Source organism: Malania oleifera, chromosome 6 (genome assembly GCF_029873635.1).
Source record: "Malania oleifera isolate guangnan ecotype guangnan chromosome 6, ASM2987363v1, whole genome shotgun sequence".
Classification (NCBI taxonomy): domain Eukaryota; kingdom Viridiplantae; phylum Streptophyta; class Magnoliopsida; order Santalales; family Ximeniaceae; genus Malania; species Malania oleifera.
Window position 1 is genome coordinate 104,810,622 of NC_080422.1, and position 25,647 is coordinate 104,836,268.

At 36.5% G+C, this 25,647-nt stretch overlaps 1 protein-coding gene across 1 annotated transcript in view; it reads right to left on the minus strand.

The window, feature by feature from the left end:
* LOC131157348 (uncharacterized) overlaps window positions 1–25,647 on the minus strand; it is a 98,958-nt gene that overhangs the window by 11,570 nt on the left and 61,741 nt on the right. The window contains exons 9-14 of the mRNA XM_058111422.1: window positions 15,798–15,896; window positions 15,589–15,699; window positions 15,002–15,073; window positions 14,749–14,865; window positions 14,246–14,395; window positions 5,660–5,760 (exon numbers count right to left, since the gene is read on the minus strand). Of these exons, the coding sequence (XP_057967405.1) occupies window positions 5,660–5,760; window positions 14,246–14,395; window positions 14,749–14,865; window positions 15,002–15,073; window positions 15,589–15,699; window positions 15,798–15,896 (650 nt within the window). The remainder of the gene's footprint in view (window positions 1–5,659; window positions 5,761–14,245; window positions 14,396–14,748; window positions 14,866–15,001; window positions 15,074–15,588; window positions 15,700–15,797; window positions 15,897–25,647) is intronic.

Sequence of the window (25,647 nt, forward strand, 5' to 3'; positions counted from 1 at the left end):
AATTTCCATCATTTTTTAAAATCTAAATAAAAAATGACATCGAAATCATTTCCATCAAAATTTTTGCAGTCTTGGAGCTTCAAAATTTTGGTCAAATTCAAAATTTAAGACATTGGATGCAATCATTTGTATCTTTGATAAATCTCAAAGTGCATTGGTAAAGGTCTTTTATATTAGGATCCAGGTCACAATTATGTACAAAAGATATACGTATGCAAATTGGGTTGGGTCACTGTTAAGATTTGATTAAAATGAATGACCTAACTTGAAGATAGGTCTCTTCTTCTATTTATAATACAAACTGAATACATTCTAATGACAATAATACCCTTACTAACTCTCACTAATTCACAGACTAACACGCTCAATAATAATCATACTTAAAGACACATATAACCTCTAACGCTCCCCCCTCAAGTTAGGGCACAAATGTCATATGCTCCTAGCTTGTTACAAATGAATTTGACATGAGTACCCCCAACGTTTTGGTAAACAAATTAGCAAGTTGCATGTCCGACTTCATATGAGCGGTTGCAATAAGATTCTGCACAAGTTTTTCTCAATAAAGTGGGCAATCAACTTCAATGTGATTCATACGCTCATGAAAGACCAGGTTCGAGGCAATATGAAGAACGGCTTGATTATCACACATCATAGGCTAAGAATGCGAAAAACCTAATTCTTCCAATATGAACCAACTAAACAAGTTCCCAAGCAATGTAAGTCATAGCTTTATATTCTGATTCAGCACTTGACCTTGCCATCACAGTTTGTTTCTTACTCTTCCAGGAAACCAAATTACCACCAACCAAAATACAATACTTGGTGGTGGATCTCTGATCAGAACGCGATTTAGCCCAATTTGCTTCTATATATCCACGGATATAAGTGTGACACTGATCACAATATAAAAGACCTTTCCCAAGTGCACCTTTGAGATATCTCAAGATGTGAATTACTGCGTCTCGATGACTTGTCCTCGAAGAATCTAGAAATTGACTCACGACACTTGTTGTAAAAGATATATCCGATTGAGCAACTGTGAGATAATTCAACTTTCCAACAAGTCTTCGATATTGTCCAGGATTAGGTAGCAAATCACCCATATCTGGCATTAACTTGCTGTTAGGATCCATGGGTGTATCAACTGGTTTAGATCCCAACAAGCCAATTTCATCCAACAAATCATGAACATAATTCCTTTGTGACACAATAGTTCCAATATGAAATCTAGATATACTTCTATACCCAAGAAGAGTTTCAACGGTCCCAAATTTAGGTTTGAAACATAGTCTGTAGAAAACATTTGACTCTGAATACCTTCATCAACATCACCTGTAATAACAATATCATCCAAATAAACAAGAAGGATCCTACTCGATAAAGTATGACGATAAAACATGCAATGATCCACAACACACCGTCTAAGACCAAACTCAAGTACTATAGCACTGAAACGACCAAGCCATGCTCTAGGAGACTATTCTAAACCATATAAAGACTTATTGAGCCAACACCTTAAGCTTAATTCCCCTTGAGCAACAAACCCAGGTGGTTGCTCCATAGAAACCTCCTCCTCAAGGTCACCATGCAAGAAGGCATTTTTCACATCTAACTGATGCATAGGCTAGTAACAAGTAGTAGCCAAGGAGATGAACAGACGTACTGATATATGTTTGGCAACTAGAGAAAAAGTATCAGAATAACCAAGACCATACACCTGAGTGTATCCCTTAGAAACAAGACAAGCCTTTAGACGAGCCACATAACCATCAAAGCTGACTTTCACAATGTAAACCTAGTTACAACCAACTATAGACCTGTCAGGAGGAAGAGGTATTAAGTCCCAAGTACCATTGTCATGTAAAGCGTTCATTTCTTCAACCATAGCATCCCTCCACCCAGAATGGGCTAAGGCTTTCGAAACAAATTTAGGAAGGGTAGTAGATGATAGAGCAGTAACAAAGCAATAATAGGAGGGTTATAAGAAATCATAACAAACATAGTTGGAAATGGGGTATTGAGTACATATGTGTTTACCTTTCTGAATGACAATAGAAAGGTCAACATCATGTGAAGTATGATCATCAGATAAGGAAACCAAAGGCGTGGCAGTAAAAGCTAGTGGGGACTCTCTTCCTTGGAGCCACCATTGTGAATACACCTGCAAATTAGGATGATCAAGATGATAAGAAGGACTCAAACTACATGGACACTCAGATGGTTGGGTTGGTTACGCAAGGACAACAACACAGAATCTGAAAGATTAGGCAAAGGAAGAGACTCATTGAGCCTGGAAGCGCTTAGTGACTGAGTGTAGTAAGGTGTAGACTCAAAAGAAGGTAACATCGGCAGAAACAAAGAAGCTATGCAACACATGACCATAACAACGATATCACTTTTGAGTATATGAGTAGCCCAGAAACACACATTTTATAACAGGAGGATCCAACTTATCCACCCAAGGAGTTAGTTGATGAACAAAGGACATGCACCCAAATCTATGAGGAGGAAGAGAAAATAAAGGAGAATTGGGAAAGAGAATGGAGTAGGGAATTTTACCACAATGAACAAAGGATGACATTCTATTGATCAGATAACAAGCAGTAAGTACAACATCACTCCAAAACATTTTATGTACACGCATTTGATAAATTAAGGTGCAAGTGATTTCGAGAAGATGTCTATTTTTTATGCTCTACAACCCCATTTTGTTGAGGAGTGTGGGCACAAGATGATGTGAAGCACCGACATAACCACGAATGAGGTGAACAACTCACCAACGGATATAGCATTGCCACAGCCTCACAACTGAACATATGAACGCTGCTATGACTCCAAAAAACTCACAAAGAAGCCTTCACAAGCGCTGAACAGAAATTAACGAAATACTGCGAGGGCATGGCAAAAAAAAGTTGAATTTTTTAGCAAAAAAACTGGCCTAACAGCTTGATAAAATAGCCTAAAGAAGGAACCAGAGCATGGCTACGGGAAAAAAATAATAATAAAAGTGGTCTGAACTTCACTCACGCGCCCACACGTGGGGTTGGCCCTGCCAGTATTTGGTCGGTGCATGTGGTGTCCTCCGGTGATGGGGTTTTGTGGGGTGGGTCATCAAGGGGAGGGGGTTTGTTTACAAGTGTATGGTTGGTTCTGGGAAATAATATGAGACGTAGGTGGATCTCGAAAGGACAACCGTGGGAATGGTGTTTTCCGGTGACAATTGAGGGGAATAGGGTCTAGGTTGGATAATGCTTTGATACCATGTTAAGATTTGATTAAAATGAATGACCTAACTTGAAGATAGGTCTCCTCCTTTATTTATAATACAAATTAAATACATTCTAATGACAATAATACCCTTACTAACTCTCACTAATTAACATACCAACACACTCAATAATAATAATACTAAAAGACATATATAACCTCTAACAGTTACCTTTCGACAAAAGATCCACAACCGGATAATGTGTTCTTGTTGGTCGTAACTTGGTATTTTGGAAAAGTAAGAAACAAACCATGGTGGCCCGGTCGAGTGCTAAGACAAAAGCATTGGGCCATGGCCCACACTAATATGAGCTTATCTTGCATAAAAGCATGTAAGAATAACTTGGTTTTAAACATTCTCGGCTTATGGAGTTGATCTATGATAATAAAGTTGTTATTCATATTGCATACAACCCAGTCTTCCATGAGCAAATGAAATACATTGAAGTTAAATGTAACTTTGTTTGAAAGAAACTTGTGTAGAATCTCATTACAAAGACTCGTGAAATTTGAATTCCAACTTTATGATTTATTCTCTATAGTCTTGGAGGTGCCCAGGTTAAATCCATTTGAAACAATCTAGGAGCATATGAGATCTATGCTCCAACTTAAGGGTGAATTTACTAGTTACTAAGATTATTTACTCCTGTGTATTGTTGTGTAATGTGTTAGTAAGTGTGAGTTAGTGCATTAGTAAGGGTTAATATGGTCATGTTATGTACTTGGCATGCATATATATATATATATATATATATATATAGAGAGAGAGAGAGAGAGAGAGATCTATCATTGTGATTAGGTCTTCCAATTTACCCAATTCTTCAACAACTATACAAAAATTGCCTACCTCACCAAATCCATTTGAATCAGTAGTGGGAAGGAAAACGAATTTTTTGATCAATGAGAAATGTGAGCACTTTCTATTAAGTCCTAAGCCCATTTAGAACGTCATGAAAATTAAGTACTTATTATGAAAAATACTTAATTAATAAATTAAATACTCGTGTCAATAAGTAGTGTTTATTAACTTTGGTTTACAATTTAAGTAGTTGTTGTAATAAATACATTTGAAAACTACCTTTTTGAGGCAAAATAAAATAAAAAAAAACTTATTGAGAAGTATCTTGGGAATACTTTTGGTGTAACAGTAACCACTTTTATGTGGTTAGTGTTACCATGTGGAGGGGCAAAGTGGGTAATTAGCCCCAAAAAAAAAAGTGCTGCTCTAAAAAGAGTCATCACTAGACTCCAGCGATCCTCTTTCTCTCTCTCCCTCTAGCATCCAGCCAAGAGCAGGGCAAGCACCAGATCAACCCTCGCCTTCTCCTCCCCTCCTCTCCTCTAGTACTACCTCCTCTTGTCTCTCTCTGTCCCTCCTCACACCACACATCTCCACTGCCAGTTCTTGCCAATCAAGTCACTCCGCAGCCCTACAACTGGTGGCCGGCAGTTGCATTTGAGAACTTTTCTGGCTATATCCCCCTCTCTGAATATAAACTTAAATAGTGATGATTAATTTGGTTATAAAAAAAATGAAGATTAATTTAATTAAAATAAATATTTATTAAATTGTTAGTTAGGACAAATGTTAGATAAAATATTAATTAGAAAATATTAAATAAAATTATTATGTCCTATAATAATATTAATATTAACATAACTGAAAATGTCAATTAACATAATTTAACACAATTAAAAATTTTAATCAAAATTGTTAAATAAATTGTTAATTAGACAATATTATTAAAATTTTAATTAGCATAAATATTATTTAAATTTTTAATTAAAAATATTAAATATGCTAGTTAGAAAATATTAATTAAATATATCAACATAATTTAATAATTTTATAGTGTTTTTTTTTTTCTATACTACAATATATTAATTACATATTGAAATATAATAATGTTATTCACATGATAATAATATAAATTCAAATAGTACTTACAAAAAAAGTGGTATCCAAACACTACTTATTTTATAAGTACTTATAATCAGTACTTATTTTTAGACATAACCAAACAGTGCTTATTATTTTCAGCATTTTCCAGTTACAAGTACTTTTTCATAAGTGGTTCCAAACAATCCCTAAAACCATTAGAGCCATACGAAGATTTAATGGCCATCAAATCACCAAGTGAATAGTATAGGCAAAAGAAACATTAGGCTTTGTGGCTGAACTTTACCTTGTTTTATATGGGACGTACAAAATTCTTGCAATTCAGAATAAAATTAGATCTTCAAAGGTGAAAACAGTGCAACAAAAACCCAATATGAATACGGGGGAGCATGGATACCAAATTAATGAAACTTTAAACGTGAAACTTTTAAACACAAAATAATTAACTGGCACATTTAGGATCCTGAATTTATAAATGGTATTTCTCACCTTTTGAATTGTATGAGAATCCAGCGAAAGCAAAAGAAGTAATTCAAGCAGTCGTTCTGTTTAAAATAATTGTGCAATGGGCTGTCTGACAATTCCACCAACTGCCACAATAAGATCAATTTTTTTCATTAGCACTGACAAATCAACAGGCTATTGCTGCGTACAAAAACAATTTAGTATAGAGACAGTTAGGGAAAAAATTTCTATTGGCAATTATAAAAAAAATCATGAACAACTAGAGAATTGGTATAAAAATTATGATACAAATGAAATGCACATCAACCCTTCATAGCTTGATATGTTGTTTCTATAAAAATGACTATGGGAACATCAAATGGATGGCAACAACAAACACACATCGGCCCAATCCCCACATAAACCACCCAATCACTCAACAAAAAAAAATTAAATCTAGTCTCTAATAAAGATATTACACCTGTTTAAACAAAACTTAAGCTTCATAAGTGTTGCTCAGATGTTTAAAACACCATTTACTGAAAAACATATTGTATGGTAAGTTTTTGAAAGGCCTACGCCACTTTTCTGATGCCTCCTAGTTAAAGTATGGTGATTTTTAATTTGTAACATTCAGAAAGGAATATAAAAAAAATCAAAATAAAGAAAATATAGAACTTTTTTCCGTTTGATAATAAAAGAAGATATATTAAGAAAGAGAATGTACAATCATTGTGAGGATACTAATGTCAAAGTATTGTGTGAATGGCCGAATGGTTTGGCCTTGAGTTCTATATATTATATATGGACTTTACAAGAATGCTATACATGGAAAGCAAAGAAGTTCCCGCATGATTCTAGCCCTATACATGTAAACTATAATCTGTCAAAAATATATGCTAACTGTACAAAATAATGAATAGAGAAATAAGGAAATAATTGTAAACTGAAATAAGGAAAGAAGTGTGGACAGCAAGGCTTTTGCTGTTTCCTGTTCCGTTGACAGCTGTTCCATTGACAACTAAATCCTCAAAAAGAAAATAAAAAAGAAAAGTAAAAACTTAAAAAAAAAAAAAAGCAAACAAACAAAAATAAAATCTGCTATGATCAGCCAAGAAATCCCCTGTTTAATCCCTTTCCATCATAGTTCACCAAACACTTCAAATTAGCTAATTCCCTCTGACCCTTCTTCACCTTAGATTTGCCACCATCAAGCCTAACTTCATTTCTTCCTTGATCAGAGAACGTGAGGCACAAGTCATCTAACAAATTCTGAGCTTCAATGTCCTTCCCACAAATTTCTTAAATTGGAGTAGGCAGAACTCCATCCTCAACCTTTTGTTCATCCTTCAGGACCCCATCTTCAAGCATATTAATTCCCTCTAAGCCTTCTAAAGGAGAAGGCAACACACAAGATAAACCCCTGAGGCGATAAGTAGAAGAATCCAAGGAAAATCCATACTAATCAAACGAATATGATCCAAAAGTAGACCTTTTTTGCATTCAAAATCACTACTCCCTATGCTATCCTAATCTGAAACATCTCCCCATCTCTTACCATCCTTACTCAATTTGGCCCTCTCATCAGTTGGCTCTTCCACTATACATAGAACACATTTGGAATCCCTCTGAATAATTTTATGCGTTTCCTCACCAGATATTTCTTGCTTTTCTTCATTAAGTTTCCTCCCTTGAAAATCCATTTGCACTTCCTTATGGCGAACATAAACCTTTCCATTCCTTGAATTATCTTGGATTAACTCCCCTACCAGCTAGATTTCCAACCAAACCAAAAATGAAATCTTGGTTTTCAACCTCACAAGAATTAATATTCTTAGAACGCCCCCCTCCGGTTTTCATCCTTGAAACTCCCACTATTATCATTCTTATCCTGCCGAGGAGAAGCATCATGCTATCCTACTTCTGTCACCTGCTCTTTACTTTTATCAGAGCATCCCTCCTCATGACCATCAAGGATGTTATTCACAGAGCACAACATAGAGTCGATCAGAATACCTTATACCTCATTCAAAGATTAATGCAGTTCATCTTGCTTTTGATCTGAAGGACGCTGAACTCCTGTAACCTCACAAGTTGTGGGCAGAAGGGCTTCCTTATGGTTAGGGACCTGTAGAGACTTTTAGGCTTGCCCATTTAATTAGCCTGTTTGCACGTAACCTGTAGAGACTTTCTCACTAAGCCCAGTTTCAAATCATAAGACTGCTCTTGGGCCTCCTTAACCAACAAGCCCAACAAAGAATTTAAAAGACTCTTGTTATTTTCAAACCACCAACCCAAGTCTATATTGATAGACAACCAAGCCCATCCCACTCTACTTTCGTCATCCCATCATCCATGCTGATCTCAAATGCTCAGCCGGAAACATTGCCCTTAACGCCATCAATTGTTTGTGCATAGTTGACTGAATGAACTCCTCTTGCATTCTTTCTTACCCCAAAACGAGCAGAGACCACCTCCTGCACACTCAATAGAAATCAATCAAGCTCCACTATATAAATACAAATATAAATTAAAATGCTAACAAGTGACAACAATGGTTGTGGGTGGGTGGTGGCGCAATGGTTGTGGCAACAGCAACACTAGTGGCAACAATAGTGACAAAAATGTCCTGGAGATGGTGCGTTTAATGACGGTGAGGAAAATGAGGGATGCTTTTGGCAAATATAAAATGGGGATCTCATAAGACACAAGGGCACAACCGTAGTGTTTCTCTCCTTCCCATAGGAATGGATGACCTTCAGTTGTCCCCATTCCCCATTTGACAGATTAAAATTAAACAATCACAAAATGACTCTCCATCACTTAAATGCCAAGAAAATTTCCAAATAGAAATAAGGATCCCATTCCCTTTCCCATTTGTGTATACAAAACTCAACCCTAGCTATCAAGTAATGGAGAACATTTTCGTGCATAGAAATTTCTTGTGATTCAAAATATGGTTTATAAATCCACCCCAAGGCCACAGCCTCAAACTACACACATCTACATTAAACCATTCCAAAAACCTCTATACGCACAAACAGTACCACAATCTCTAACCATACAAAACCAGAATCTCTACTTGCAAGTTTATATGAAACTTCATTCATGACACCACCTACATCGGCTGGTAAAATCTGCTAATATAACTTCATCCATGATACCACAAAATATGCGTATTTATACTTGTTTCTTCAAAGTATTAATACAGAAATCCATTTGCCAAAAATAGGTAGTTGGCATAGCTGCAAAAACATTATTAGCTCAGAAGTAAAATTAACTCAGAGAAGGTTACGGAATTCAATTCAACAAATAAGTCCATGGATTTCAACATCACCTTAAAGCTTTTACGCTCCTGCAAAGCAAACTGAAACCTACCCCCAAGTTTCAAATGCTGTGTACATCTGACAGTTCAATGACTCTATGCGGCATATTAAATGGAACAGGAACTATGCGCATGTATTAAATAACGGCCGTCACGTAGTGTTACGGCCATTACATAGTGTAACAGCCATTATGTAACGAAAAATGAGGCCTCTGATACCATTACAGGCTACTAATGTGGTGAGCAGGAAATTCACAGCCGTAACAGCCTACACCACGTTAGAGTTGCCAACACCTTATCTCCTCGAATCTGCTTCATTTTTTGTGTTTCTATTTGCGTGTTGCCGCTTCTTCCCCTTCTCATCTCCTTCACCCAGCTTATACTGATCTGAAGCTTTGGAACCCCCAAAATCAGCTTTGATTTGTTGTTTGAAGCTGTGCTCTGCAGGACGGCTGAGTCAGCTCTTTAATCTGTGGAGATTTTCACAATTTCTCGGCAAAATTGCTGTTATTTGGAAAGTTTAGGGTAGTTTCTACAAGGAAATCTTGAAATCAAGAAGAAATTTTAGGATTTGGAGGCTTGCAGCTCAAACTCACTCCATTTGGAAGGTTTGGCCTCTGTCAGGACTCGGGTATGCCTTCTTCCAGACTCCAGTCTTCCTTCTTCTTCTTTATTTATTTATTTTTATAAATTATTTCTTTTAATTTGAAGCCAGAGGCTACTCCAGCCTACTACAGAGCTACACAGCCTACACAGCAGCCTACTAAATTGCTAAAAAATTACTAATTTAGTTTATTTTATACTTTTAAGTTTATACTTATTATTTAACTACTTTTATTTTATTTTATTTTATTACTTTTATTTTATTTTATTTTGTGTGTAAATTTATAAATAATAAGTATAAACTTAAAAGTATAAAATAAACTAAATTAGTAACTTTTTAGCATTTATGTAAGAAAAATTTATTAATTAATATAAAAAAATTAGTACAAAGTATAGAACCTATAGAGTACAGATTTACAATTGATATCTAAGTAAAAAATTATTAATCAATATTACAAATTCTTCAAATCATAAATCTACACATTTATTTTTTTAAATACCTTGACAATTAATAATTTAATATTGGATCTACAATTTATAATATATTCTAATTTCTACACAATTAGTCAAGTGACTCAAGTACGCTACCTTTTAAATAATTAAATTGTAAGATCTACAATTATATATTTATTTTGTTAAATTGTAAATTGTAATATAAATAATTGTATTATATATGTACAAATCAACTAAAATTTGTAATAGTTACCAACCTAAAGTCTTAAATTTAATCCATCATTTACGTTACATTGTTATGTAATTAGCTAATTATGTACCATTTTATACTTAATTTCTTGTATAAGGACCATAACTTCTTATTTTTACTCGTGTAGAAGTCACTTAATCAAGCATCAAGATGTCACGTGATAAAAAAGGAAGTGAAGAGCTACCTGGTGAAGACATTGGATGACATTTTGCTACTCCAGAGGAAAGTAGTAGACATGTTGTCTTATCTAAATTATGTGGAAAGACAATTAAAGGAGGAATTACACGATTGAAACAACACTTGGCGCATAAAAAAGGTAAGGTGTCTTCGTATTCAAATGTAACCACACAGGTTAAAGAAGAAATGATGAAACATCTACAACAATATGCGGAGAAGAAGAAAGATAAACAATAAAGACAAGAGGATCTAGAAGCTCAAATTAGAGGAGATTTTGAAAATTTGGACGATGAAGAAGATTCAGATGAGGAAAGAATGAGATTTGCTCAACAAAAAAGCATACGAGCACAACAAGAATGGGAAGACAGACAAAGATTTAGGGTAAGAATTGGTGTAAGTGGTAATTATTATGAACAAGGTGGTGGCTCTAGTAGTGGCAGTGCCGATGGTTTTGATAGAGCTCGGTCACAAAGTGTTCGAGAAGCTAGAGGTAGTGGATGACAATGGACTAACTTTGATGCCTTTGAAGCTAGATTAAGGCCGATGGATCCTACTCTACAAAGAAGTAGGAGCGCCAAGCAACCAAAAAAAATACCAAAATTTTTCTAAAGGGTTTAAGGAGTAAATTAGGAAAAGCAGTGGGAAAAATCCCAATTGTATAATCGAATTCTAGTGAATGAAGCTGACTCTCCATTTATGCAGACAATGCTTGAGGTTGCTGCAGAGGTTAAAAAGGGGGTAAAGGACCCATCACCTTATGGGGTCTCTGAAATATATTTGGAGCAAGGGTATTAAGAAATGAAAAATTATATATCCTCTTTTGCTGGCATTTGGAAGAAGAGAGGTGTAAGTATTATGTGTGATGGTTGGTTAAGGCCCATAGGAAAACACATAATAAACTTTTTAGTTTATTGCAATAGAGGCATTGTTTTCCACAAGTTAGTTGATACCTCTGATGTGTTGAGTCGAACAACTGAATATTATTTCAGGTAATTTTATAATTTTGATTGACTTGAGTCACTTGATGACTTGTATATTTTTAATTAACTAGTAGTAATTATCAAATCTATAATTTTGTTTCAAATTAATGGACGAGGTGGTTGAAGAAATTGGGGAGGAAAATCTTGTCCAAGTAGTGACTGATAATAAAGCTGCAATGAAGGCTGAGGGAGATTATTAATGCAAAAGAGGCCCAATCTCTATTGGACAACATGTGCAGCTCATTGCATAGACCTTATTCTTGAAGACATTGGTAAGAAAAGTAATGTCAAAAAGATCTTAGAAAATCCAAAAATAATAACCTCTTTTATTTAAAACCACACATGGATAGTGAATTTCATGAAGAGATTTACAAATAATAGAGAATTGTTTCATCCTACCATCACTCGATTTGCCACCAACTTTATTGCCTTGGAGATCATTGTTAGGTATAAACATGAATTGAGGGAAATGTTCACATCTGATGCTTAGAAAAACTCAAGGTTAGGGAAAAAATTTTGGCAAAAGGCCTCAAATATAATTGAAGTACAAGATGTCAAGAACCCTTAGTGAAAGTTCTTAAATTGGTTGATGGTAATGAAAAACCAACCATAGGTTTCATATACGAGGCAATTGATAAGGCAAAGTTGGCCATTTAGAAAGATTGTCGGTTCTATAAAGATTATTGAAATATTATTGATAACAGGTGGAGTTTCCAATTGTACCAAGACTTGCATGCAGTTGGTAAGTGTAAATAAAATACAAATTCTTATTATTTCAACTTTTAAATTCTGCATAGTTGCATTAAAACACTATTATTGATTAATATGTTTGTATATTTATTTTTAGGATATTTTTTGAACTCCCAATTTCTTTATGGTGTCCCACCTCTCCTGAAGTTGCTCTAAGTCATGAATGGAGTTAAAAAGGTGAAATCAAGCTGACACCCAATATAGATACTCAAATTTAGGCTATTAATCAAATAAGTATTGGTTCTATTGAATAATGAATTATTTTAGTATTCTGTAATACTTTCTATAATATATATCTAATTAATTAATTATACTTCACAATCTTTCTTTTTTAGTTGTTGCTATATCGAGATAGGCAGGAGACATTTGGAACCTTGTTGGCTCAAAGGGCAGTGAAGCAAACAAATCTTGGTAAATGTAGTTAAATAATGGATGACGGATCTATTTTGTCATTGTTATGTTCAAATTTGACTTTTCAAAAATACACTATATTGACATATGTTTTTCTTCAATTGTTTATGTGCCGAATGGTGGATTCATTATGGTATGTGTGCTCCTGAGCTCTAAAATATGGCAATTAGAGTTCTTAGTCAGACTACATCGGCTGCGAACTGTGAGTGTAATTGGAGCACATTTAGCTTCATCCATACAAAAACAAGAAATAGACTAAAGTACATGAAACTACAAAAACTTGTTTTCGCGCATTACAACACAAGGTTAAAAATAAAAAAAATAAAAAAAGGCAGCCTGGTGCACAAAGCTCCCGCATATGCAGGGTTTGGGGAAAGGGCGGACCACAATGGGTCTATTATGAGAAGAAGCCAATAGGACATCGAAGATAGTTTCAACCCAATCAATTTGGACTATATTTTTGAAGAAGATGATCCTTTGAGTCCATGGTTGGAGGAGAGAGAGGCACCATTACTCAACGGTCAGGATAACTCAAATTGGTTAGATGACGAGGTTAGTGGTACTGCAGAAGAAGGTGATCAACCACCAATACACGTGCATGAGTCAAGTTCAAGTATTGAAAATACATGGTGATGGTAGTAGTGCTCAGACTGGGGCTGGGGGTGATCATGGTGGTGATGTTGGCAGTGCAGAAAATGATTATGGGTATGACACAGGTACATCATTTGTAAGGGATACACATCCTCCTAGTCGTTATGGACTACATGATATACCCAAAAATTATGACTTGGTTATTCCTCTAGAGTACCAACCTTCACAACCCAGGAGGAGTGTTACTAGTGGTGGCTCTAGTGGGAGTCATGTTGCACAAACTAGAAGAAGTCACTGACACCGAGATCGTGATTTTGTTGAAGATTCATATGGTGTGGTTTGTAGTTTTGGAGACTTTGGTTTAGATGATTCATCATCACAATCATATGGATCTCATCCAGCATATCCACCACCTCAACACTATGATCCATATTATGCGACTCATCCTTATCCTAGTGGGTCAGGATATAGTGAGTCTTCTTCTACACGCTACCCAAAGCCAGCCCCAGCCCCAACTTATGGATATTATTCAGGATGATAGAGGTGCAGATTATGAAGACCCTCCACATCATTCTTTTTGGTGGTGTCATGTGCTATATTGTAATATTGTATTCATGTATTTGACTATTGATACCAATCATTTTTCAAATTCATGTATGTGTATATTGAGTATTGACTCATTTTTAGTAATTTTATATTTATAAATAATTGATTCTTTATTTTAATTACATTTCTACATTTTTTACCCATTAAAGTAGTGCAATATGACTTGTTTTGTAAACAACGCACTAAAATTAAAATAAAAATCATAACACCTATTAAAAAGCATTTTTAGGTTGAATAAAAGTAGTCAAAATTCATTAAAAATAATGCATTAATGGATTTCATGCTTATCCTCAATCTTGGCATGGTTGTGCATGCGTAAATCAAATTAACAACCGTTACGCCCGCTTCCCGTTACATAACACTCGCGTCTCCCAAGTCCCGCAACACCCGCGACCATTACACGATGTTACTCACGACCGCGATTTAGAACCATGTGCAGCAAACATGACATACACATACAAGGAGGGCAAATGAGAGATACAAACCTTTGATAATGCAAAAAGTTGAGAGTGCATGCCATTCTGGTCACGATTGAAATTTGGTCCAAGGCGTTCCATTAGTGCAACAAAACACCAAAACGACTCTGACTCATCCTTCATCACAAACAATATCGGGGATAGAAGATCACTCATGCCCTATAATAAAGAGAGAATGAGAGAATAATGGTTTATAGCATACATGAAACAAGGAAAAACATTTCATACATGAACTGTACATACAAACAAGCAAATGCAAGAGAGAATACACAGTTTTGGAAAGGGTGGTTGAATGATAAACATAGAAGGCAACAGGAACATTCAAAATAAAATCAAGAAAGGGAGTAAAGATGGATACAGCTTCTTATAAAAAAATTGTGCTAATATGAGAAAGCAATCTCCCTTCAACGCAATTACTAGCAAGGACTACAATACTACAAGTAGAAGATGCTTTAAACACAACTTAAGACACAAATTTACAGAAGTATCTATCAACCAAAAGAAGTAAATACCTGACAGTAGCCGAGATCAAAGTTGTAAAAGGAATATGTCAACAGTATATCACGTAAAAGATTCACATTAGGATTGTCATCCCCATCGTAGAATGACAGCGATCTATCCGTCCTTACCTTAAAAAGAGATTGAAAAAACAAAATTGTAAGTTTCAAACTGAATATTTTTTAAAGTAAAATTGGCATTTTAAACAAAAAATTTCATTGATTAGACATTGAGATTACAGAAAAGATTTTGCAAGTTCATGCTTACCACATCTTTCTCAATAAGGCCTTTCCTCTCTCTGAATTTTGTAAATCTTTTTGCCTGTTCTGGGGAGATGCTCTGCAGTAGAAAACCACAAATACATGTATTAAGCTCACATAAAAGCTTCCTCAAAAGAAAACCAATAATTTTTTTTCGCTGTACGAGGCAAGAGCAGACTTCATTCCAATACAAAATGCCATGAAACCACAAGGCTGATCATTACTAGATAATGCAATTCAAGATTAACATAAGACTATTTGAAAACACGTTGTCATTTTTTCCTAATCAGTTTGCAGCATGAATTGTTACATGACCACACTAAATGATTGAATTGAATGTTAATGATCAGAACATACACATGCTGATACAAAGCTATCAGAACAGACATGTACTGATAAAAAGCTAAACAGATACCCAAAATTTTAAAGAGGGACCAGATTTTGACAGGTAGCAGACAGGCATTCTGCTGAAAGAAAGGGGGATAAAAAATAAATCATTAAAATACAGAATAGCAGACCTATCATTCATGAAAGCAAAGTGCATTTCATGAACACGTCGAGCATTGATAAAATAACACTGAATTAGTCACAAACCTGCCATTGGTGTTTTATTGTCCCATACTCTCTTTTTTTAAGTGATGCAAGATCTTCCCTCTCTGCATATGTTGAATCAAATGCATGGTATTCCAACAAGAATGTCCACGCCTGTTTTTGTAATTAGGAGTGCTAAGAATGCTAGATCCAGTCAACCAAGAAAAGGAACACTTGGAAACACAGCTCCTAACATACTATCACAGACAAACCTCTTTTCGCAGGCTGTGCTCAACTCCGCCATAAAATATTCTCTTTCTCAAAGCTTTTGAATCCACAACTCGTCCTTCAAAATCAAAGAAAGTGGCCCACTGCAAATAAAATAAATCTGAGTGACAGAACAATATTCACATGCATACAAAAACACACAGAGGCCATCTAAACCTGCACCCTGAACATCTTTCTACCTTTCAGATGGTTACTTCATATCCAACACCCTAAATTAACAGCAATTCTGAAATTCCAAAATTGTGACCTTTTAGGGTGATTTTGAACTAAATAGTTTCTTTCCACTTTTCTCATTTGGTTCACATAAAAAGGGAAGAAGAGAAAAGAAGCAGAGAGAAAAAGGCCCATTCTTTTCCCTTCCCAAGTCAGAGAGATTTGGAAAGAAAAGAAGACAAAACAACTCATAACTTTTTTAAAAAACAACTATGCCTATAAACGGGGAAAAAAAAATCCTAAAATCGCAAATCTTATGTTCATTTTATTTTTATATCATTTGATTATTTCTTAAAAATATGGCCAGCGAAAATATTGTGATCACGGAGCTCAATGAACAGGTTTCTTCCACACTTAATGGAGTCTTGTCCAACTGGATTAATCCAAAAAAATTGTATCTATTTTTTAATGTTTAAAAAATATTTTATATACCATCATTGCCTTATTATCCTGCATTTTTCTTACAGGGGCAGCATTCTAAAATGAGCATGCAGACTTTCTTTTCTTTTTTCTCCCATTAGTTGAACCATACAAGAAAAAAGTAGACATTTTCAAGTTTCTCTCCTGTTGAACCAAACATATAGGAGAAAAAATAGTCTCTTCTCCCCTATTTTTTTCTTTTTCAAACATACTAGTTTCTATGACTGCTACTTTTAATTTGTCCTAAATGAGTTTTTGAACGCTGCTCTCAATATGTAGGTGTCGCAACTTCCTTGCCCTTTGCTGATGAAGCCAGAGGTAGTGTTGCTTAATTATATACTAGAGAATCCCTATTTTTCTGTAAAATTTCACTAAGCATCACCTCCATTCATCTTTGAAAGGCTAAAAATTGTTCCACTGGGACCGTTCCCCCTTGGGAGGATGCACCAGTCTACGGTGACCTCACCAACAGGGGAGAATTGTTCCTCTCCACATGGCTAGCATTGAACCGCACGGCTAAAAATTAAATTGTTATGTGAGGTTGACATGATCATCGGACAACAAAACCTTCTCCTACCCCTACCTGCCAAACCGTTGCCACCAACAATCCACTGGACGAAATTAGCCACCAAAAAAAATCCACAAGACCAAAACACGGCCTCAATTCCAGTTTGGTAAACCTTGGCTCCCTGAAGCTGCAACCCCTACTTCTGCCAAAGTAACTACCTCTGTTACAAAGGCAAGTAGAAAAGGGGGTTCACAAGTAGCCATTATACTGTCGTCCGACACGCTCATTGTACTTTAAGCAACTCCTTCAAGCATATTCCTTGTGCAGCCTTCAATTATGTCTTAAGACCAGGAAGTTTTGTGTACTTTATATTCTCTACCTGTATATCATCAGCATATGCGGTATGCTAGAACATCTTTGACACTGATCACACTACTTTACCAAATTTTGAGCATGCTGTCTCATTGTAGGAAATCATCTCCCCCCCCCCCCCCCCGGGGCAACAAAGTGATTTCCACATTCTCCATGGAAATCCTTCAAAATGTAATTTGCCTCCTCTATGTCTACAAGCATTCGACATGGGAAAGTTGAAGATCTTCTGTACATTAATATGACTCCACAAAGTACTGTGAATTTCACAGAAATCATCATGATGCTGAAGATTGCGTATACTTGAAAGACACAATTGAAGCATTGATCCACTAAGGACATGTCTTGTTTGTGAAAGAAGGGCAAAGACCAAAAAAGAAGGATAAAATCCCAAAGTCAGCCTCTGCACAAGAGCCTGTTCCTAGAGAGATTGCAGTAACTTTTGGCGCACCAGCTAGTAGTGGAGATAGTGGTATTGCTCATAAAAGGTATGCACAATCAATATTCTAGGCCGATCCTTTAAATAGGCAGAAAAAGCCCGTACAGAGGAGGCAATCACTTTTACAGAAGAAGACATGAAGAGAGTACAAACACCTCACAATGATAAGTTGGTGGTGGTTTTAGAGTTTGCCAACTATCTAGTGAGAAGGATCTTGATTGACAATGGTAGCTCACACAATAATCAGGGATTTTCTGAGACATTACTTTTACTAGGAACGTGGGAGATTGGGAACTGCATGCATTCTCTGACTTCACAGATTTCTCTACATCCATCACCAAAAAATTCCCCTATGAACCAAAATGGGCTTTGACAAGAATGGTGTTTTCACTGTTAAATATCGTTGGGAACAAATTACAAAAACTCCCCTTGGATTCACATTTGGAGGAAGCAGCCCCTCAAAGGTTGCCTCTTTACTTGGGAGTCCATACATGGAAATATTTTAACCCTCAATAATCTGCACAAAAGAGGGCTTACAGTCACAAATAGGTCTTTTCTTTGTATAGCTGATATAAAATCAGTCAACCACATTCTTCTCCAGTGCCCCTAGACAAGGAACTTGTGGAATTTGGCTCTTTCCTAGGCTAGGCAGCAATGGTTTACAGAAAATTCAGTTGAAGGGGAGATTTGGACTTGGAAAGGTATCAGAGCCACCAAGGAGAAGTGAAAGCCTTTGAACCTCATCTCTCTCGTCATCTTTTGGGGTGCTTGGTAAGAAAGAATAAGAGAGCCTTCAAAGATTCAACTACTTTGCTTCAGACCAATGGATTGCTGCTGTTTCCAGATGGTTTAGCGGGAAAATTATTAATGATCATTATGTAATCCTTGATGTTTGCATCACTCTACAGAGTGGTTGATGTTTTGTACCATGGGTGGCATCCCCTTGATGGCTTGCTAATATTATTTTCTATATGCTGATTTAAAAATTTAAAAAAAAAAAACCTGTTCTAGACAACTCTTGAAGCCATGAAGGCCGGGCGCGATCATTTGAGGCTAGTAATGATTTCGCTAGTAAGATTTGGCAGACATAAAGTTTATCCATTGGGTACAACCGTACAATCACACTCCCCATATGACTGGGGACGTGGCCTTTCCAAACATTGACAATAGAAGATTAAGAGAAGTACGTAGCTTGCAGACTAGGACTCCAATGGAAGAATCAGCAGTGCACCTCTTAAGGAACAAGAGAAGGAAAAATTTGTCCGCATTGGTGCACTTCTTCTACAGCAACAAAGGCGTCACTTTTGAGGTTATTAAGGGAGTATGTGGAAGTATTCACATGGATTGTGGAAGACATGACAAGGATTAACCCTACAATGATTGAATACATGAACTAGTGGACCTACATTATGAATCAGTGAGCAAAGGAGGAGGAGCTTTGATCCAAAGTGAATCAAGGCCATTGATAAGGAGGTAACTTGCAAGATGCTAGGTTTATTAGAGAAGTTCATTATCCAAAGTGGTTGAGTAATGTGGTATTGGTGAAGAAGGCGCACGAAGAATGTGACCATGTATTGAATTCACTGGTCTTAACAAGGCATGCTCCAAGGAAAGTTTCCCTCTGTCTTGCATAGATCAACTAGTAGATACAACCTCCAAGCATGAGCTCTTAAGTTTCATGGACACTCATCCCGAATACAACCAAATTCGTAAGAACCTTGAGGATAAGGCAAAAAACTTCATTTATTACAAAAAGGGGACTGTACTCTTCTGTCTAATTCCAAAGGGGTAAAAATTATATGCCCCCCAGTAGGCCCAGTGGACATATTTGTTAAGAGTCTTATTATATCCTCGAGAGGCTCCAATTTCTTCTTCACCTCCAGTTTGTTCAGCTATTCGAAGTTCCACTCGATAAATACGGGCATTCTCATCTTTAAGGACCTCCATACAGGCATATTGCCTCTACATCTTGTACTTTTGAGGACGGCAGCATCTCAGCACACAACAAGATGGTAGGATCAAGAATTGCACACCTTGGCTACGAAGTTAAGAGTCTAGTATTGGAGCTTCAAAGGTACCTTCAATAGGAAGGGCGCCCTAACCCATCCTAATATGGAAGATTCAACATAAGCAATCACAAGATTAAAGTCATAAAGGTAGTCAATTTCAACCATGTGTTGGTGCAAAATATAACTTCTAATATCCTTCAAGAAGGACTAAGACCACAAAGGGAGAGATTGGATCCTTTTATTAACTCTTGATGTTGGTAATCTCCCTAGTGGGTGGTCACATGCTCCAATTTAGAGATTACCACAGTCTGAATAGAGAAAAAAGGCGAAAGAAGGTGCCTCTATTATAGAGGAAAGAAGTGTTAGGTAGGTTGAAGTTTAAACCAAAGAAAAAAGAATAGTAGGAGGTCACCTTGGGCAGGGGTGGATTAGGATATGGTCCTGGGAGGTGTGTCTCTTCGGAGTCGAAGAAGAATCAGCTCTTCCATCCGTGTATGGAGAAGGGCTTAGTTGAGAAGAATTTGCACACAAGTTGGCAAGTAAAGTACCATACTTCACCCTCATCCTTCCTCATTTGGAAACAGGCTCTAAAGTGCCTGTGGGATGGTTGGTGGCTGTGGGATAGGAGATGGAAAGCAAAGCACACAAGGGTAGGCCATGAGTTGGCTTGCTTTGAAGAAGTCCTCGTAAAGCAGGTTTCACTCTCTTGAGGGTGGGCATGCTCCTCGGCCATAGTGCAAAGGTATACCAAGTCCTCCTTATTGAGGTATTGCCTCAAAAACCACACTCACCAAGGAAGTTGTTTGTGGTCCCATAGGGTCCATGGAGTCGGGTGAAGAAGAAAAAGGGGCAAACAAGAAAATTTTTGTGAGTTTATACTTTATAGAATATAGTTTAGTGAACCTGAGGCCACAAAAAAAGAATGGTGATGTTTCAAAGAATTTTTTAAGTTTGAAGAACCTTCAATGGAATGGTTGGTCAAAGGAAATGAAGGTCACTTCAATATAAAAGTGTATACTAAAAACCTAATTAAGGAGGGAAGTAAAGGGGTGTAACTCCTAAACCATGGAGGGAAAGTAAAGGGGTATAAGCCTTTTGAAGTAAGACAATGAAACCCCCTCTGATTTAAAGGCTCACGACATTAAACACATAGGGTGGCTTAGCTATAAAAGCAGAGCTCCTACGGAAGGTAGAACATCCGAAAACTCTTTTCTACACTGTAGCCTTTTCGTTATCACCTCTATCATCCCTATCTTAAGCATTAGACAAATTCTTCATAGCACACCCCGGGTTTTCTAAAGCTTTCCCAATTTTTTTCTAGGAGATCGAGGCCGCAATTTTGTCCTCTAGGTTTTTTGCGGCAACAGGAATCAAGAGCCTTACTATTGTCAATAAGGTTCTGCTGGGTATGTGGCTTTACGGGTTCATGGAGAAGGATTAGGTATGAAGAAAATTAATGGAGAATATATTTGGACAACACTCTAGAGCGTAATGGTTGGATTACAGAAAATTCTAAAGGGTGCTTACAAGGTAGGGATGGGGAAAATATACATAACATAACAAAAGAAGAGATTTCATAAATAAGAAAAGAATTTACAAAGAGGAGAATAGGAAAAATTTTAGGTCACAATGGCAAGATCATTGTTGATTGTTCTAATAATACCTTTACTATTCTTCGGAGCTATTACACTTTCTTCAAAGGATGGCTGCTTCCAAGCCCACCTCCTGGTTGTAATTGCTCGATCACTTCCTTTTCCACTAAGTGATTGCTTGTAATCATCTGCGCCGCTGAAAGCCTGCCCTCATGGGCCTGAAAAAAAGATTCTCAAGACCGAGCTATTATTATCGCTTATCGCAATGATTGTTTTTTAACCAGTACCCCCTTTTGGGTATGCAGGTACTAAGAGTCCTCTCACTACCAACCAGCAGACATCATCTGGCTGGGTCTTTCCGGTATCAACAAGAAGAAAAAAACAACCAAATGGAAACAGCAACTAACTATGGCTCTTGGTCCAGACAACGTCGTGAAACGTAATAAGGAATTGAAGCACAACAGAAAGACTTCTGTGTAAAAATTCTGAAATAAACCAGAAGAAATAAACATAGAAACAAACAAAAACTATGAAAAGTCAGAGCAAAAGATTCCTCCAATCTTGCTGAACCTCCAAAAAGCTAACTTCCTTAAAGCATCTAAAGCCAATGCACCACAAAGAGGCCAAGCATTGATAATTCTCCCATACCAGCCGCCAATTCAATTTTTTTCCCTGAAAAAATCTGTGCATTACGCTCCAACCATAATCCCCACAACACTGCAAAAATGCCACATTTCCAAAGTGCAGCCCTCTCCTTCCTTCTTCCCAATCCCTTAAAATAAATTGACAACATTCCCTCCAACACTAGGGAAACCCAAGTTTCTCCCATCACAACAAATAATTTATTCCAGATTCTCCAAGCATAATCACAGTATTAAAACAGATGAGATGCCGTTTCAGAATTCAAATAATAAAGCACACAAACATCAGAGATAAGGCCTTCAACGGTCTCCTAATCTGCAACAGGCCATTAGTATTGATCTTATTAAGCACAATCAGCCCAATGAAAGCCTTAATTTTTGGGAGAGCTTTGACCTTCCAAATAGATAAATATAAAGGAAAACAAGAATTGGGGTGAGGCACACACTCAAAAAATGATTTACAAGAATACTCTCCCAAATGATCCAAAGCCCAAGACTAAGTACCCCAAGCTGAAGAAAGATGGCAATTGTTCAATAACGACAAGGTGGAAAGTTTTGTTAGCCCTCTGTCATTTAGAGATCTTCTGCAATGATAGTTACAAGTAAACAGAGGGCTACCCAATCAACCACAAAGAAAGAAATCATATTATTCTACCCTGAGTTCAATCGGAAGGGGTGAGGGAAAGATGTGGATAGAACATCATTCCCCAACTGCTGAGAAAAAGTGGAACTTTTCTTTGCACAGATCTATTTAGGTTAGGAAGGATGAATATGTGATGTGCTAGCAGGATTTCTAGGGCAGGGAAATCCCTCTCATGATGTAGTATTCAAAACTGTTCAACTAAGCCAGCAACAAAGAAGCCCTGACTGATTCATCTTACATAAATTTAGCCAAAGGGAAGAGTTGAGGAGAGTTTGGAATGTGATTTTCACAAAGAGAGCTCATGGCTAGGAGTTAGAGAACTTTCCAAGTTTCTTTGACTCATTACCACTTACTTAAAAGCTTGAGCGATTAGCTTGTCAGCCAACAATGTATATCAAGTCTTAAGGCCCTTAACAATTGCCCATGCGTGCAACTTGGTTGCATGTTGAAAAAATGATAAATAACACCCATTACAGAGAACAAGATAAATTTTAAGAACCAAACAATAAACACAGGCAAGAAGACTAGAACCCAAGGTCCCCTGGCAACCATGGCTCTGATATCCTGTTAGATTACAACTTTACGTAAATGCTCAAGCCACAATATATTTTAACAATATATATTATCTGAGGGAAATGAATGTCGTTATATTTAAGACCACTGGGAGTGGAAATTTTGAAGTGAAATCCTACTACCAGATCTATTGCAATTGGAACCTATGGAATGGAGGAGAGTGATTTCCCATAGAATGCTATTTAGAAGACTCTTAAATCCTTTGAAAATGGCCTTCTTCACATGGGAGGCTGTGTGGGAAAGAATTATGACTCTTTTAAATCTTTAGAAAAAAATGGAAATTTCTGTGGTTAGCAGATGTTCGTGTAAAGAAGAAGCTGAGTCTGTACATCATCTATTGATTAACTGCTGGATGACCAGATTAATGAGGGATTGTGCAGTGGCAATGCTGACAATCAGAAGGTAGCAGTTAGTTTTCTTGGGGGTGAAATGTCAGCTTGGAAAGGTACACAAACAGAGAAAAAAGATCACTATCCCTCAACATTTTTGCCTAGTGTGGATGGAGAGAAACAAAAGAGCTTTCCAGAGTACAGAATCGACAGCCAGCAAAGCTAAATATTGCTGGTTAAAAGCTTTGCATTGTTGGATCAATGGTCAGTGGCAATATTAAAGCGATTGTTGAATTTATAGACTCTGTCTGCTTGCAGTCTTCGTCATTGATTTAGGTTCCCAAAAAAAAGAAGGAATTGCCTTACTGAATTAGAATTTAATTGTCTGCTATTGTAGATTTAGTGAATTTTCTTTTCATCATTAGCCATAATTTCATAGTTTCTTCAAATATTTAGAAAATTTCATGCAAAGTAAGCAAAAGTCCATAATTTGTGCTAAGCCTAAGAATCCTGTTTATTTGACTAAATTTGGACTTTGCAAAGGCTTTTCTAAGAATAATTTTTCTGCTATTTTGATTTCTAATGAAAATTAAATTTTATAAATCCTTATGTTGACAAAAGGGGAGACCCAAAACAGTCTTGGAATTTTCCAATATTAATCTTAAAAGATAGCATTCCTTTGGTACTGGGGGTGTGGGGATGGGGGGGGCAAAGATGGAGTAGAGGATGGTGTTTCCATCTTTACATGCCAAATCTAAATTAAATGGAAAGGAAATAAATTCCACCTTAATTTTATTTATTTGGATGATTCGCATGTAAATTAGAAGATCATTGCACTGGAAACAAGATGTTAGCAACTGATTCTTAATATGCACCAGGTGCACCACTTTATGCTTGCTGCCTAGCCCACATACACAGACACCAAGCACCCAAGTGCTCATTGTGCTGGAAACAGGATTATGATTTGTTGTTATGTTGGAAAGCAGTCAATGTGCACTGCAGTTTTTTTGTTTGGGGGTCAGGGGGAGGGGAGGGGAGGGGGCCTTTTGCTGAAAAGAGGATATAAGTCATTGATTTTGTTAGAGGGAAGTCATGCCTTTTTAAGCATCGTCTAGAGATGCAAGCCAGGGTCCCTAACTGTGCATCTCATGCAGATCATTTCACCCGACGCTTCCTTAGCATAGGCCTCAGCAACTGAGTGTGCCTTGCACCTAGGCATGCCTAAGTCGGGCAGGTGCACTTTCAAAAAGTTAGTCAATGTACGTATGTGCAGAGAGCACAAATCTGAGTAGTCTATCCACAACTATACCATGCACAAGAACAGACAAATTAAAACAAAAAATCCCTAAAACCCAACTAATCAAGTAATGTTGACCATTCAAATCGGAAACTGATGCAGTACACAAACAATATTCTTTTTTTACTTTCCTAATTTTCTAGTATATGCATCAGAAACTCTAGAGCCAAAAAGAGAGGTGTAGGCAATCGAGAATAAGAATTTAAAATTTAGGGATGTTCAGTCAATCTAGAGAAATCAGAATGGCTATATGTAACAAATAATAGAGAGGCTTCTTGTTGAAACATTTATCAACACATAATTATTACCCACCACTAATTAAGTGGGCTAGCCCAAATATCTAATCCAGTTACTGTTTCAACTGAGACTTCCTGGCTTGGGTGAGTACTATAATGAAATGTGGCACTTCATTATTTATGATATAATTTGAAGGGGCATTTGGCATCATTTATGCTTTTTGTAGTCATCACAGTACAAGTCAGAAAAATAGTGGCAACAATATGCTTGTCTATGTCACTAATTTTTGTAGTCAGTTTTCAGTTATTATGACAATTGATAACAACTGAAAACCAGATTTTTTGAGTTACAGTTGTGGCAACTTGGCAGTGCTTTAGTATCCAAAATTTTCTTTTCTGGATGAGATCCTTGTGTACATAATTCTTTTCATTAAAAAATTTAAAATAAAATTTCCATCTCATTAAAATTAAAATATATCTTATATTTTCTAAAAAAAAATTGAAAAAAAATAATAATAACAGTAACAAACAGCAAGTAAATATGACACCAAGAAGTATGATCACT